Raw genomic sequence first — 15,831 nt, 5'->3', positions numbered from 1 at the left:
TGAATTTCATTAATTTCATTGTACACTTTTGTTTGTGTTTGTCATTCATTCAGCGTAACTTCTGTTCTATTCATTTCCTCAAAGGTTAACTGGAAGAGATCCCATACAGGGATAGGTTCGCCTTTGTTGTATTTAATTTACTCTGTAACTGTGTTTTTCGTGTTTTTATTTTTATGTACAATAAAGTATATACATACATACATACATATCGTCGGTCATCGCCCCCCGGCTGAAACTTTGTCAGATGATAGGTTCTAACATAATTAAAAAAATAGTCAGCCGGTTGTATCGCAGTGGATAGACCGTCAGTTGATGACATTAACATGCAAAAAAAAAAATATAGTCATCGCCTCCCGCCTCTTACAAAATATCACTATATTTTGTCAGATGATATGCTACACTATTTTAAATAAAGTACCTGGGCGACCGAGCGTTGCTCGGTTATAACTATTTATTGTAATATGGTGGTGTATAGGTGATAATCTTAACTACATTTTTTTACTAAATTAAACTTGTCCAAAACAATAAAAATTAAAAAAATATATATATATATACTTGAACATATATTAAAAAAAAACAAAAGTTAGTCACCGGGCGAGATTCGAACCCGTAACACTCGTTTCTAGCAGTCCGCGTCTTAACCCGCTGGGCCAGACGGACAGTGGCCGGCAACACGAAATTAGCGACCATATTCTGCGTCGAAGGAAAAACGCATGAAAACTCGAAAACACGCGTTTTCCTAAGCGCGTTAACATAAGACTAATCTAGATCGATTGTATACCCCCAAAAAACCCCATATACCAAATTTCAGCGAAATCGTTAGAGCCGTTTTCGAGATCACAGAAATATATTTATATATATACAATAATTGCTCGTTTAAAGGTATAAGATAAAACCGTCCGCCGGTTGTATCGCAGTGGAAAGACCGTCAGCTGGTCCATAAATTTAGACTACCTACTTCAAGTTGATACCTAGTTAATGATACACCCTAACTTTACATATCTTCCTACATTTTCCATCAGAGTTCAATGAGATATCAGTGCATACTGTAATTGAATTTCCAGTAAATGAACTATCTTGAACCAAATGAGCGTACAGATATTTACGTGGTTCAATCAAAAAGTAATTGCCATACTTAACAGCTTGGTAACCGACTTCATTACCGATTAAACTTAGAGACTTTGCTATCAGCCTATAAGTACATCTCTGTTATAGATAAATAGAATACTCTTTATTTGGCACACCTTAGTACAAAGATACAAGAAAAGAAACAATTGATTAAATGTAGAGGCAGACAACAGGCGGTCTTAACGCTAAAGAGCGATCTCTTCCAAACAACCTTTGGGTAGCGGAAACAGAAGTTAATCGAAAAAGTAGGTGTCGCTAAAAACGTTATGAAGCCTACATTCACACACACAATTACCAGGGCCGGATTTAGGGGAGGGCAACCGGGACTACTGCCCTGGGCCTCCACAATAGAGAATTCGGTAAATTTACCATTTTATTTGGAAAAAATTTCGGGCCAGGAGCCCTCCACTCCTTTATTGCCCGAGGCCTCCAGACCTCTAAATCCGGCATTGACAATTACAGTGAATAAACATACACATGACTTTAAGAAATATGAATATACATACATAAAAATACATATAAGTATATATAAAAAAAACCTGTTATATTATAGTTACTGATTTTTAAGATTATTGTAGAGATCCCACGAATAGTGGTTTTAGCCGAATACGGAAGATTTGGCAAAGTAGCCGAATAGGCGGAATACCGAACAAATGCCGAATATTCGTGGCATTGGTCCGAGAGCTGGTAAAAATTTTAGAGTAGGTAATCACAGTATGTAGGTAGGTAAAATAAATGTACCTACCTACATACTGTGTGTGTTGCAGCAGGACAAAAGGGGCACGGCTCAGTGATACTCTTCACTCTTTCGAGTAAAGCACTGGTTTTCTGCCGGAACCCGAGGTGACAACAGATGTACTTTCAATAAAATGAGGGTATGTGTGTGTTACATGTTTTATTTAATAAATATACATATATATAATACTGAGAGAATAGACAAGTCGGCAAAACCTCGTGACTGCCATCTCCACCATGTTAGATTCTGAAATCTGCGACCAAAAAGCCATATTGAACACCAGCGGTTTGCTTTTCGAGTAGAATCTTTTTAAAACTATATTTAAATGATTTTTTGGATTTCAGCTCTCTCAAAGGCGGGGGTATATCATTCCAGTATTTGGTCGCAAGATAACGGAAACAACCGGTAAAGGCAATATTGCACTTGTCCCATAACTCAGCACTGCAGGGCTGGATGCTGGATAGCGGGGCTAAATCAACCCTTAGATTTTAAGTTTATTTATTTATTTGCACATTAATTGTTTTTGAGGCAATCTGTAATTTATTATAAGTTAATAAAATAGCCTATCTAAAGAGTACTAGACTTATATCGACCAGGATATTGATCATGATTAAATTTTCGATGATATTATATGTCATTATTATACAAATTGACTAAGTCCCACAGTAAGCTCAAGAAGGCTTGTATTGACGGTATTCAGACGATAGGTAATATAATATGCAAAATATTGAAATACATAGAAAATACTCATGACTCATGAACAAATATCTGTGCTCATAACACAGATAAATACCCTTATCGGGATTCGAACCCAGGATCATGGGCTTCATAGGTAAAGTCACTACCCACTAGGCCAGACCGGTCGTGAATAAATCTTCCACTGAAATTTCATGCTGAATTTTGTATTAGTTTTGGAAATTGAGTGACATGTATGGATGAAACTAACACAATTTTCACCACAGTACGCGGTACAGTCGACGCGAAGGAGGGTAAACAAAGTGTGGCATACTGGTACAACTTTTAACCCTTTTCCAGGCATAGTACGATTTATCGACCACATACGCGCCATTAGAATTTCAACTTTAGCATTCCGATTTAAGGTTCAAATTAGATTACACTTTCAGGAAATGTTGCTTGTCTTCAAATGAATCATCAAAGCTGGATTAATTGGAATATATTTGGATTTTTTGGGAAATCCTAGTAGATTGGTACGGCCCGGAAAAGGGTTAAATGTTTTGATAATTTATACAGGATGTTTATTTAGTTACCTGCAATAATTTACGGGGTGAATATATAGGTCACACTGAGCAACTTTTACTATAGGACCAACCACGAAATCGCAAAAAATAAATTGTCTGTTTCATACATTTTGGCTGTCTGACCTTGACATTTTCTATGAAAGATTTACATGTTTTTTTTTTTTGCGATTTCGGGATTGGTCCCATAGCAAAAGTTGCTTAATATGACCTATATATTCAGCCTGTAAATTATTGCAGTAGACAAAATAAATACCCTATAGAATAAATAAAACATAGTGTTATGTTGCAAAGACAAATTTATTTAACTTAGATATATTTACAAATAGCAATATCCAAACATTTATCAGTCCATACTACATCTCTCGATCTCAGACGACAATATTTATATAAAAATAATATATTTTCGATATTAAACTTTAGATGCTCATGAAAAAGTAACAAATTTGTTTTTTTGTTTAAGGTCAGAGCACACCGAATGCGTGCGCAAAAATTGTGGAGCCGTGCACGCATACGTCACGCAAGCGGTGTGCCGTCTCTCATAAGGATATACACGGTGCCCGTGAGAATTACGAGATTTTAACAGTATTTATATTCCTGATCATATTTAAAGATTAATGTCCTATATTTTTTTTTGGAATTCGCCTAGTTTCAGAGTTAAAGCCACTTACAAAAAACATAGTTTTATTGTTACTTAGTGCAAAACGCCTTTTTGATGGCGATGTTGCCACTATGGGACCTAGTCCAAATATTCTTATTGATAGATGTTAAAAAGTGACAAGTAACACTTTGCGTTTACATTTTATGTACAAATACATACAAAAAAAAATAGAAAATAAAATATAATCATTTTTTTTTATTGACCTAAATTTATGTAACTTTTTTTCCTTAAATGCGTGGTGAAAATCTCTCGGAAATTCCTCGGGCACTTTGTATAACGACGCGCACTTGCACATCTACGCATCTGGTGTGCGCAGGCCTATAAATATCCGATGATTTCTGACATATCGAAGCTTTTATATAATTATATAAATATTGTCATTTTACACTTCATTCACTTTCTCTATAATAAATAATAATGATCATTAAATATTTCTTTATAAAACTAAAATATTATTGCTGTTTTTCACATAACAATAAAGAAAGAACTACTTTTGAATGTATTATTATAATTAATTACTTACAAAATAATTTATATTCAGTCGAATTTAAAAGGATATGTAATTAAAGGTACTAAGTGATTACGAAATCAAATATTTTCAAAACTAGTACTTAACTACGTGCAATTTCGTTGATAATTAATATACCGACCAAGAGCTGCACATATGCTAATGTAACTAAAATTAATTAAAATTCATATTAACTAAAGATATGTGAAAACAATGCACGATATAATACAAAACAGAAGTTACATTTGTCAACAAGTTAAAATGTTTCTCCAAGATCGAATAGTATCGTGAAACGACTCCATTTTGCCCAGCAGGCCAACTTTGCACCAATGGCTAAAGTTTGCATCGACAGCTTAGTTAGTTAGTGCTTCTGGGCATTTTCCGCAAATCGACAACCATTGTGCCTATTTTGCGTGAAAGGAGGGAGCCTACTCTCACCACCCCAGCTCCTCCACGAAGAAGAGAAGTTTTCAAGCTTGCTAAAATCGACATCGACAGCCTAACTTTGGCCTTAAGAGTCCCCAGCAAGCTCGGCTGATTTTTACCTTCCCATACAAACGGAGTTTCGTTCTCATTTTAAAAATACGTGTTGGATTATAATGCAACTTTGCACACACAATGATATGAGCTATATCTAGTCCTGTAATTAGTTTTTATAGCTCCAGTTTATAAATTAAACGAAATAGAGCAAAAACAAGTTTTGTATGATTTTTTTTAATTCGCTGTATTTTTTAACTATGGTAGCTGAAGCTACATAAACTGATTACAGAACTAGATATACCTTATCCTCTTGTAAGCACAAAGTTTCAGAGCAGCTTTATACATACACGTCGTTAGGCTATATAGATACACAAGATAGGCTATAAAAAGAAATCGAAAATGCTCGTTGAGTCAGAGTGGAAATATTATAAAAAAACCCCAATTCTAACGCAACAATAGAAATGCCCATTTACAGATGTTTAGAAAATAATCGCTATTACATGCCAGGCAAAGTTAGGCATGGTAGGCAATGTTGAGCAAGTTAACGTTACGTAAATATTTTTAAACGGTATTTATTTTACGACAACATCAATTATCAATTTTTCAAATGTAACCTCTGTATTATATCATATAATTTTAAATATAATGTTTAATCACTAAGAGGGAAATGGCTTTTGACTAGGCATATGGCTAAATATTTACCAAATCAGTCACAAATGAGGAATGCTTTATATACAAATAAAGGCATGAGCACACTGGCTGTGCGTACACGTGCACGCATGTCACGCAAGCGGTGTGCCGTCTCCCATAAAGGTCTGTATATTACAACGTGCACGTTTACACACTCGCATCCGGTGTGCACAGGCCTTAAATGGGAAATGTACATATACATATAAATAAAATTAATGTCTTTTCTAAAACTATGAAATAAACAGTCTACGACGTAGACTCTACGTAATGCTTAAGGATATGGCAATCATAAAGCGATATTTTACGAGAAAATAAGGAAATTTCAGCTAATCTTTAGGTGACAACTAGTGTTCGTAGGAACTCGAGTCTCTCGAGTCTAAATTTAAAGAACTCGACTCGTTTTTACGAGGATCGCTTAAAGAGCTTCCGAGTCGTTTAAGTCCCGATTTGAGTTGTTTGTGGAGTATTTAAGCTCAACTAAAAAGGACTCCAGCTTCCGAATAAATATCCCGTCAACAATTTTGTGAGTTTTGTCTAAATACTAAACTAGTACCGTGATGCCCAAGCGCTCACAAATTAATTAGACAACATTCACAAAAATTATTGATGTCACCGAGGACCGTCATAATAGGGCTGGCTCGTTCCTCACCCAACGGATCGGCATAGCGATCCAAGGGAGGAACACAGCCAGCCTTATGGGAACCCTTCCGCAGGGATCGGACCTGAGCTAATCTAGCTTATAGGTAAATAAACAAATTGGGTTAGGCCACCCATGTTTTTTTATAGATATTAGTTTAAGTTGTGTAGGTAGTTTTAATTTTAGGTTAAATTTTATTCTAAGTTATTATTTAAGTATTTTTTCGGTTTTAATTTAAAAAAAATACCAGTATTAGTAAAGAAAATAAGCCTTATTGCATGGTATACCTAACCCATGAATTTTACTTAAATCCTATTAAAACAAATTAAAAAAAAACATATATAAAAATAATTCACTACAAAAGACTCGGGTCTCAGTTGAAAAGAACTCGAGTTTCGACTTTTAAACGAGTCTGAAAGCCGAGTCGAGTCTTAAAACAGACGACTCAACTCGAATCTGAGCCAACACTAGCTAACATCTGACAACCAAAATTCACTACTTACTTCCACAAGTTCATAGCCATAGTGAACCGTACTAATAATGAAACAAGATTGATTTTTGTTTACTTATTTCTTGCAATTAGTAAGTATTGGTTGACACCTGACAACATTGACATATATCTAAGGATTACGGGCACTAAGAATAGTGCTAGTTCAGCGGTGTCACGCACACGAATTCGAGCTAATCGTGCCTAACGCCACGACGATTGGTTGGTGAGTTCGCATCACGCACGCGATTGGTCGCAACTATTTGCGTGAGACTGCATGATTGGCTCGAATTCGTAAGTGACACCACTGAATTAGCACCATTCTTAATGCCCGTAAGTCGTTAGATATAATGTCAAAGCCTGATAATATCTTAAAGAAACTTAGGTCTTTAAAATATTACCGCCTAGGTTGCATGAGGCGTTGAGAAAGAGAATTCTCTCACACTTTAAATGGTGTATTCCCATTTATGACTACCGCCATGCATGAGGCAGGGACGGATGGGAATAATTTAATACATGCACCTGTTCCCATCTGTGCCCGGCGGGGACAAATAGGAATACACACATTTAATAACTAGCGTACGTAATCTGATTTCAGGCAAAAATACACTCGCGTTCACAAATTGTTGGCATATTACAATCAAATTCACTTGGGGATCTTTTACATCTCTAAACTTAATGTATTACCTATGTAGATTATTGACATTAAAATGCCACGGATAATATTTTTTCCCTGTCTTTCACTTTGATATTTATGTTCGTTAGAAAGAGACAAGGGTTCATTCACATATTACGTCACAGCAACAGGAGTGGGTTTACCCAGGTATCTCTTTCCTAATAAAAAGTGTGAACCTACGGGGGTCTAAATATCGAAATTGTGTGATGAAATTAATGGATGACCCCCAACATTTAGCACAGATTTTCTAAACAATATAAGGCTGCTTTTCATCTGAGGCGAAAATTAGCGGAAATGAAAGCACACGTGCAGAAATAGGGTAGTTGACATTTTTTTTATTAATGGTATCAATCGATCGGGTTTGTTTTGAGGATCAAATTTCTATATGGGACCCATTGCGTTAAAGCAGTGCAAAAGTCACAAATGATAGTCAAAGTCTTACAATCGCACTTTACTGACGAAACGCTTCTGTAAGAAAAGTAAATGGCGATTTTGTCGGTGAAATATGTGAATAGTAGCTATACAATATTTTTTTAAATAAAATGTAAGAAATCGAATGATACCATTACTTTTTCATTTTTGTATGTTTCTCTGTTATATTATAAAATATTGACATATCGGATACATACTCGTACTAGTTATGTATTCTATAGCACTAATTTATAAGACTGTTTGCATAAGTCTCCTGACGAGAAACATTTCATATGGATTCATAATAACGCTTGGAGATCTTTAACACCTCCAAATCTTTTTTTTTCTGACATTGGAAATCTTTTACATTACTTTAAAATTATCTTTCTTACCTGTGTATCGCTAATACAAATCTATATTTCATTCCCTTCTAAATTTAAAAATCTAGAACTATAATATAACAATATATACACATCTCTCTCCATGCCCATTCAATGATATTTAAATTATTGCTACATCCAAGAATATTAAAAGACGTCTAATACTCGGTGTTTATTTAGTTACCTGCAATAATTTACGGGCTGAATATATAGGTCATATTGAGCAACTTTATAAGACCAATCCCGAAATCGCGAATAAAATAAATAAGTTTTTGGCAAAAATTTCATTTTTGGTACAAGCTTTTATCGCTGACTGTACTTTTCTTTCCACAGGCAACTAATACTCATCGAGCAAATTCTAAAAACCCCAAACACAATTAGGTTGCGTTGTTTTATCACAGAGTTCCTATGTCCACCATCAGATCAGCTCGATGGTACCATAATATTGTTGTCACCCGACTTACATATGTATGCAAATTTTCAGCTCAATCGGAAACCGGGAAGTGGATCAAATTTAACTTGCAAGATTTGATTACAAACAGACAACGGTCAGGTGAAAGTAAATAAAAGCTTGTAAAATTACTCCATAGAAAAAGACAATGTCAAAATGTATGTATGTATGTATGTATGTATATACTTTATTGTACATAGAAATAAAAACACGAAAAACACAGTTACAGAGTAAATTAAATACAACAAAGGCGAACTTATCCCTGTATGGGATCTCTTCCAGTTAACCTTTGAGGAAATGAGTAAAACTAAAAAAAAAAAATTAAAAAAAAATGTCAAGCCAAAATGTATGAAACAGCTAATATTTTAGCGATTTCGGGATTGCTCCCATAGTAAAAGATGCTCAGTATGACCTATATATTCACCCCGTAAATTATTGCACGTGACTAAATAAATAATATAATGTATAAATTTTACATTTCCATTGACATACAGATTTTCACATCGGATAGCCACAAGCACTTTTGAGTATCATAGTATCAGTCATATAACTTTGGTTTTCGTCAAAAATGGCAAGTCCGAACTATTTCCATCACAACAGTTTTTTTTTTAAATACCACGACGGTGGCAAACAAGCATACGGCCCGCCTGATGGTAAGCAGTCACCGTAGCCTATGGACGCCAACACCAGAGGCATTACATGCGCGTTGCCGACCCTTTAAAAACCTGTACACTCCTAAACACTGCTAAAGAATGTTAAATTAGCATTACTAGAGCCCTTATAGACTTTGACGTGAAAAAGTGTGGAGGTGCTACAATTATAAACGTTATGTTTCATAAAAAATACGTTTAATCTTACACTCCCTCACTTTATCATTTAAAGTTTGTGTAGAGTTGGTCTATTGTCGTATATTTGAAATGTTTACAGTACACCTAGATATATAATTGGTACTATTATTAAAGACGATAGTAAAAAAATATTTCAACACAAATCTTACGCGAATCGAATTTATAAACCCTCTTATGAGTAGAATTCATGTTAACTTTACAGACAGAGGCAGGGTCGCTAAGACAAAACTATGACTTCATGCCAAGCCGATTTCGCATACACACACACACACACACACACACACACACACACACACACACACACACACACACACACACACGCACACACACGCACGCACGCACGCACGCACGCACGCACGCACGCACGCACGCACGCACGCACGCACGCACGCACATCAATCTATTTTTCGCTCCTAGTTTTTCCAATAATAAGAAAATTAAAAAAAATAATCAAACGTAGGAGCATAGCTATTGTTAAAATACATCAAATTACGTAAAAATATTTCCCATAATGTCAATATCCAGAGGAAAATGGGGACTACTTTTGTATGGAAAAGCGTCCGTCCCCTTTACTCTTAAAAACGTTCACCTTACGTTACAAAACACGATAAAATCGGCTTGCTATGAATATGTCAATGTGGTCTTTTTCATTTTGTTGGTTAGATAACATGTTTTCTATTTGTCTACATAATTACTGGATATCATAGTAACAAATATCGGTCTATGTACATACAAATATGAAGAATGTCATTTCGTGTTACGTTGCGTCCTGTCTGAAAGTCGGTGACATCTGCAAAAAAAAAAGTTTTAGTTTAATACTTTGATTGGGCAAATTTTGCAAACGGTTAATTCATTTTAATCTTATTACTTTTAAGAGTATAAAAAGCTTGGGAAAATGTGCTTTCGTCGGCCGTATTTATCAAATTCTCATTAAATATTGTGAGGTTCATTAATTATGTAAATTTCTTGTCGATTGGTTTTTCTTTCAAGATGGCGGGACATGTACTGTAGTACTTCTATCTGACGCGGGCCGCGCTGGCGGTGGCGGCGACAGCACAGACGGCGGGACATGTACTGTAGTACCTCTATCTGACGCGGGCCGCGCTGGCGGCGGCGGCGACAGCACAGACGGCGGGACATGTACTGCAGTACCTCTATCTGACGCGGGCCGCGCTGGCGGTGGCGGCGACAGTACAGACGGCGGGACATGTACTGCAGTACCTCTATCTGACGCGGGCCGCGCTGGCGGCGGCGGCGACAGCACAGACGGCGGGACATGTACTGTAGTACCTCTATCTGACGCGGGCCGCGCTGGCGGCGGCGGCGACAGCACAGCCGGCGGGACATGTACTGTAGTACCTCTATCTGACGCGGGCCGCGCTGGCGGCGGCGGCGACAGCACAGACGGCGGGACATGTACTGCAGTACCTCTATCTGACGCGGGCCGCGCTGGCGGCGGCGGCGACAGCACAGACGGCGGGACATGTACTGCAGTACCTCTATCTGACGCGGGCCGCGCTGGCGGCGGCGGCGACAGCACAGACGGCGGGACATGTACTGCAGTACCTCTATCTGACGCGAGCCGCGCTGGCGGCGGCGGCGACAGCACAGACGGCGGGACATGTACTGCAGTACCTCTATCTGACGCGGGCCACGCTGGCGGCGGCGGCGACAGCACAGACGGCGGGACATGTACTGCAGTACCTCTATCTGACGCGGGCCGCGCTGGCGGCGGCGGCGACAGCACAGACGGCGGGACATGTACTGCAGTACCTCTATCTGACGCGGGCCGCGCTGGCGGCGGCGGCGACAGCACAGACGGCGGGACATGTACTGCAGTACCTCTATCTGACGCGGGCCGCGCTGGCGGCGGCGGCGACAGCACAGACGGCGGGACATGTACTGCAGTACCTCTATCTGACGCGGGCCGCGCTGGAGGCGGCGGCGACAGCACAGACGGCGGGACATGTACTGCAGTACCTCTATCTGACGCGGGCCGCGCTGGCGGCGGCGGCGACAGCACAGACGGCGGGACATGTACTGCAGTACCTCTATCTGACGCGGGCCGCGCTGGCGGCGGCGGCGACAGCACAGACGGCGGGACATGTACTGCAGTACCTCTATCTGACGCGGGCCGCGCTGGCGGCGGCGGCGACAGCACAGACGGCGGGACATGTACTGCAGTACCTCTATCTGACGCGGGCCGCGCTGGCGGCGGCGGCGACAGCACAGACGGCGGGACATGTACTGCAGTACCTCTATCTGACGCGGGCCGCGCTGGCGGCGGCGGCGACAGCACAGACGGCGGGACATGTACTGCAGTACCTCTATCTGACGCGGGCCGCGCTGGCGGCGGCGGCGACAGCACAGACGGCGGGACATGTACTGCAGTACCTCTATCTGACGCGGGCCGCGCTGGCGGCGGCGGCGACAGCACAGACGGCGGGACATGTACTGCAGTACCTCTATCTGACGCGGGCCGCGCTGGCGGCGGCGGCGACAGCACAGACGGCGGGACATGTACTGCAGTACCTCTATCTGACGCGGGCCGCGCTGGCGGCGGCGGCGACAGCACAGACGGCGGGACATGTACTGCAGTACCTCTATCTGACGCGGGCCGCGCTGGCGGCGGCGGCGACAGCACAGACGGCGGGACATGTACTGCAGTACCTCTATCTGACGCGGGCCGCGCTGGCGGCGGCGGCGACAGCACAGACGGCGGGACATGTACTGCAGTACCTCTATCTGACGCGGGCCGCGCTGGCGGCGGCGGCGACAGCACAGACGGCGGGACATGTACTGCAGTACCTCTATCTGACGCGGGCCGCGCTGGAGGCGGCGGCGACAGCACAGACGGCGGGACATGTACTGCAGTACCTCTATCTGACGCGGGCCGCGCTGGCGGCGGCGGCGACAGCACAGACGGCGGGACATGTACTGCAGTACCTCTATCTGACGCGGGCCGCGCTGGCGGCGGCGGCGACAGCACAGACGGCGGGACATGTACTGCAGTACCTCTATCTGACGCGGGCCGCGCTGGCGGCGGCGGCGACAGCACAGACGGCGGGACATGTACTGCAGTACCTCTATCTGACGCGGGCCGCGCTGGCGGCGGCGGCGACAGCACAGACGGCGGGACATGTACTGCAGTACCTCTATCTGACGCGGGCCGCGCTGGCGGCGGCGGCGACAGCACAGACGGCGGGACATGTACTGCAGTACCTCTATCTGACGCGGGCCGCGCTGGCGGCGGCGGCGACAGCACAGACGGCGGGACATGTACTGCAGTACCTCTATCTGACGCGGGCCGCGCTGGCGGCGGCGGCGACAGCACAGACGGCGGGACATGTACTGCAGTACCTCTATCTGACGCGGGCCGCGCTGGCGGCGGCGGCGACAGCACAGACGGCGGGACATGTACTGCAGTACCTCTATCTGACGCGGGCCGCGCTGGCGGCGGCGGCGACAGCACAGACGGCGGGACATGTACTGCAGTACCTCTATCTGACGCGGGCCGCGCTGGCGGCGGCGGCGACAGCACAGACGGCGGGACATGTACTGCAGTACCTCTATCTGACGCGGGCCGCGCTGGCGGCGGCGGCGACAGCACAGACGGCGGGACATGTACTGCAGTACCTCTATCTGACGCGGGCCGCGCTGGCGGCGGCGGCGACAGCACAGACGGCGGGACATGTACTGCAGTACCTCTATCTGACGCGGGCCGCGCTGGCGGCGGCGGCGACAGCACAGACGGCGGGACATGTACTGCAGTACCTCTATCTGACGCGGGCCGCGCTGGCGGCGGCGGCGACAGCACAGACGGCGGGACATGTACTGCAGTACCTCTATCTGACGCGGGCCGCGCTGGCGGCGGCGGCGACAGCACAGACGGCGGGACATGTACTGCAGTACCTCTATCTGACGCGGGCCGCGCTGGCGGCGGCGGCGACAGCACAGACGGCGGGACATGTACTGCAGTACCTCTATCTGACGCGGGCCGCGCTGGCGGCGGCGGCGACAGCACAGACGGCGGGACATGTACTGCAGTACCTCTATCTGACGCGGGCCGCGCTGGCGGCGGCGGCGACAGCACAGACGGCGGGACATGTACTGCAGTACCTCTATCTGACGCGGGCCGCGCTGGCGGCGGCGGCGACAGCACAGACGGCGGGACATGTACTGCAGTACCTCTATCTGACGCGGGCCGCGCTGGCGGCGGCGGCGACAGCACAGACGGCGGGACATGTACTGCAGTACCTCTATCTGACGCGGGCCGCGCTGGCGGCGGCGGCGACAGCACAGACGGCGCACAAGACGGCGGCGGCGGCGGGCGGCGCGGCCCACAGCCCCCGCACTATTGCTCCGCCCATGTACGCCACCGACATTATTAGCCCGTGGGCTGTGCATCTGAAACAACACATTTAACTTGATTTTATTTTGAATTTGAACCATATAAATAGGATGGTAAAATTGGATTTTAAACGGTTTGTTCCCGTTTACTTCAGACGGGATTTTCGACAGTAGCAGAAGTACTCGCTGCATAAAGGAAACAATTCCTTTTTACTTGTCCACTGTTTTTTTTTTTTATACTACGTCGGTGGCAAACAAGCATACGGCCTGCCTAATGGTAAGCAGTATCCGTAGCCTATGTACGCCTGCAACTCCAGAGGAGTTACATGCGCGTTGCCGACCCTAACCCCCTCCCACCCTCGTTGACTGTAATGGTTGAATTAAGATTTCGTGTACCAAACTATAATTGCGCACTTTTTATGTATGGGCTCCCACTCAACTATAATATTAATTTCGATACGCTGTAGTCAACTATAAAAAAAATAACCAATCACGAGCCGCCACGCTCCCATACAATGGACTAAACTGGCGCGGGGCGGCACTACATAGTCGCGCGTATGTCTTTTGTACTACATTTTTGTTGAGCTACTTATCAATTTTCATTACTTATTTAGGTTTTATAATACAAAAAGTATTATTTTAGATGATTGTATACAATAGTAATATAATCAAGCTTTTCAATCTCGTACTTAGGCACCTGAGCATACTCGACTGAAAAGCTCCCTATTATATCTCGATTGTATAAATAAAACACTATTTCATCACACTTGCGGAGAAAAACTAAATTTTAAGCGAAATAATTCTTAAACGGTGACATATCAAACATTCGTCCGCCATATTGTCATTTGTTGACAGGTGAGGCATCGAAGGCACAGACCTGTTCGGCATTCAGCCATGATTGAAAATTATGTAAAAATATTTTAAACGGCTGTTAAATTCTGTTTTTTTTTTTTTTTCCTCCTATGATTCAGGGAGTTTACTATAGAGGACGGGAAACGATGGGTTGCAGGCCAAGTAGATATTGACGGCCGAGCGTAGCGAGGTCGGATAGGGATACGCGGCCGGCAACCCCGTTTCTCGCCGAGATTTGTATAGTGCTTTTCTCAAACTTGCAATAAAATAATTAAAAAAATAGGATGATGATGATAATGATGATTGTTATTATTACTTTCAGGTTATTGGTAGGGGAACGAAAATTTGATTATTTTTACGCTACGACGCACGATTCAGGAGATACAGCCCTATAAAGATATCTGCATGACTGAAAATAAATACTTTATGGGGCTGTATTTCCTAAACCGTGCGTCGTAGCGCAAAAATAATGAAATTTTTGTTCCCCTTTGAATCCCCGAAACAATATTTAACAAACACAAAAAAGAAAAAAAAACACAAAAAGACAAGAAAAAAAAAACATAATGGCAGAATTTTGCTTCTAGGTTTTTTATGGTTGAATGCCAAGACGTGCCATAATTTGATGTTTAAAAACAAAAGAAGGTTGTATGAAATTCCTTTACATATCATCTTAACTCATCGCACCAGATATGAAGTATTTCCGAACCTAATTTGAAGTAAGTCATGTCAACATTTCATTACAAGTTTGAGAAATAGTACATTACTATAGAGGACGGGAAACGAAGGGTTGCAGGCCAAGTAGATATAGACGGCCGAGCGTAGCGAGGCGGTATGGATACGCGGCCGACAACCCCGTTCCTCGCCGAGATTTGTATAGTGTTTTTCTCAAACTTGCAATGAAATAATAATAAAAAAAATAGGATGATGATGATGATGATTATGAACTCCGGGTGTAAGAATATTGCAAACTTCTTTCTTTCTATCTTTAATAATTACTACCCTCATTTCCAAAGTTTCAAATATTTATATATCGTTGTCTAAGTACCCTCAACACAAGCCTTATTGACCTTACTGTGGGACTTAGTCAATTTGTGTAATAATGTCCTATAATATTTATTTATTTATGGTTGCAACGAATTAATAATTATAATTATTATTAATAACAATAATAATTCAGCCTATATACGTCCCACTGCTGGGCACAGGCCTCCTCTCATGCGAGAGGGCTCGGGCTATAGTCCCCACGCTAGCCCAATGCGGATTGGGGACTTCACATACAC

At 42.7% G+C, this 15,831-nt stretch overlaps 1 protein-coding gene across 4 annotated transcripts in view; it reads right to left on the bottom strand.

The window, feature by feature from the left end:
• Nucleotides 1-13,606: 13,606 nt before the first annotated feature.
• Nucleotides 13,607-15,831, bottom strand: part of LOC133532109 (synaptic vesicle glycoprotein 2A-like) — a 33,571-nt gene continuing 31,346 nt past the window's right edge. For all 4 annotated transcript variants that reach the window (XM_061870619.1, XM_061870616.1, XM_061870617.1 and 1 more), the window contains one exon: nt 13,607-13,756. In XM_061870619.1, coding sequence (XP_061726603.1) covers nt 13,609-13,756 — 148 coding nt within the window. In that variant the 3' untranslated portion in view covers nt 13,607-13,608. The remainder of the gene's footprint in view (nt 13,757-15,831) is intronic.

This window comes from Cydia pomonella, chromosome 26 (assembly GCF_033807575.1).
Source record: "Cydia pomonella isolate Wapato2018A chromosome 26, ilCydPomo1, whole genome shotgun sequence".
NCBI lineage: Eukaryota > Metazoa > Arthropoda > Insecta > Lepidoptera > Tortricidae > Cydia > Cydia pomonella.
The sequence above is the reverse complement of the archived record's forward strand: the minus strand, read 5'-3'. Positions and strand labels throughout refer to the sequence as shown.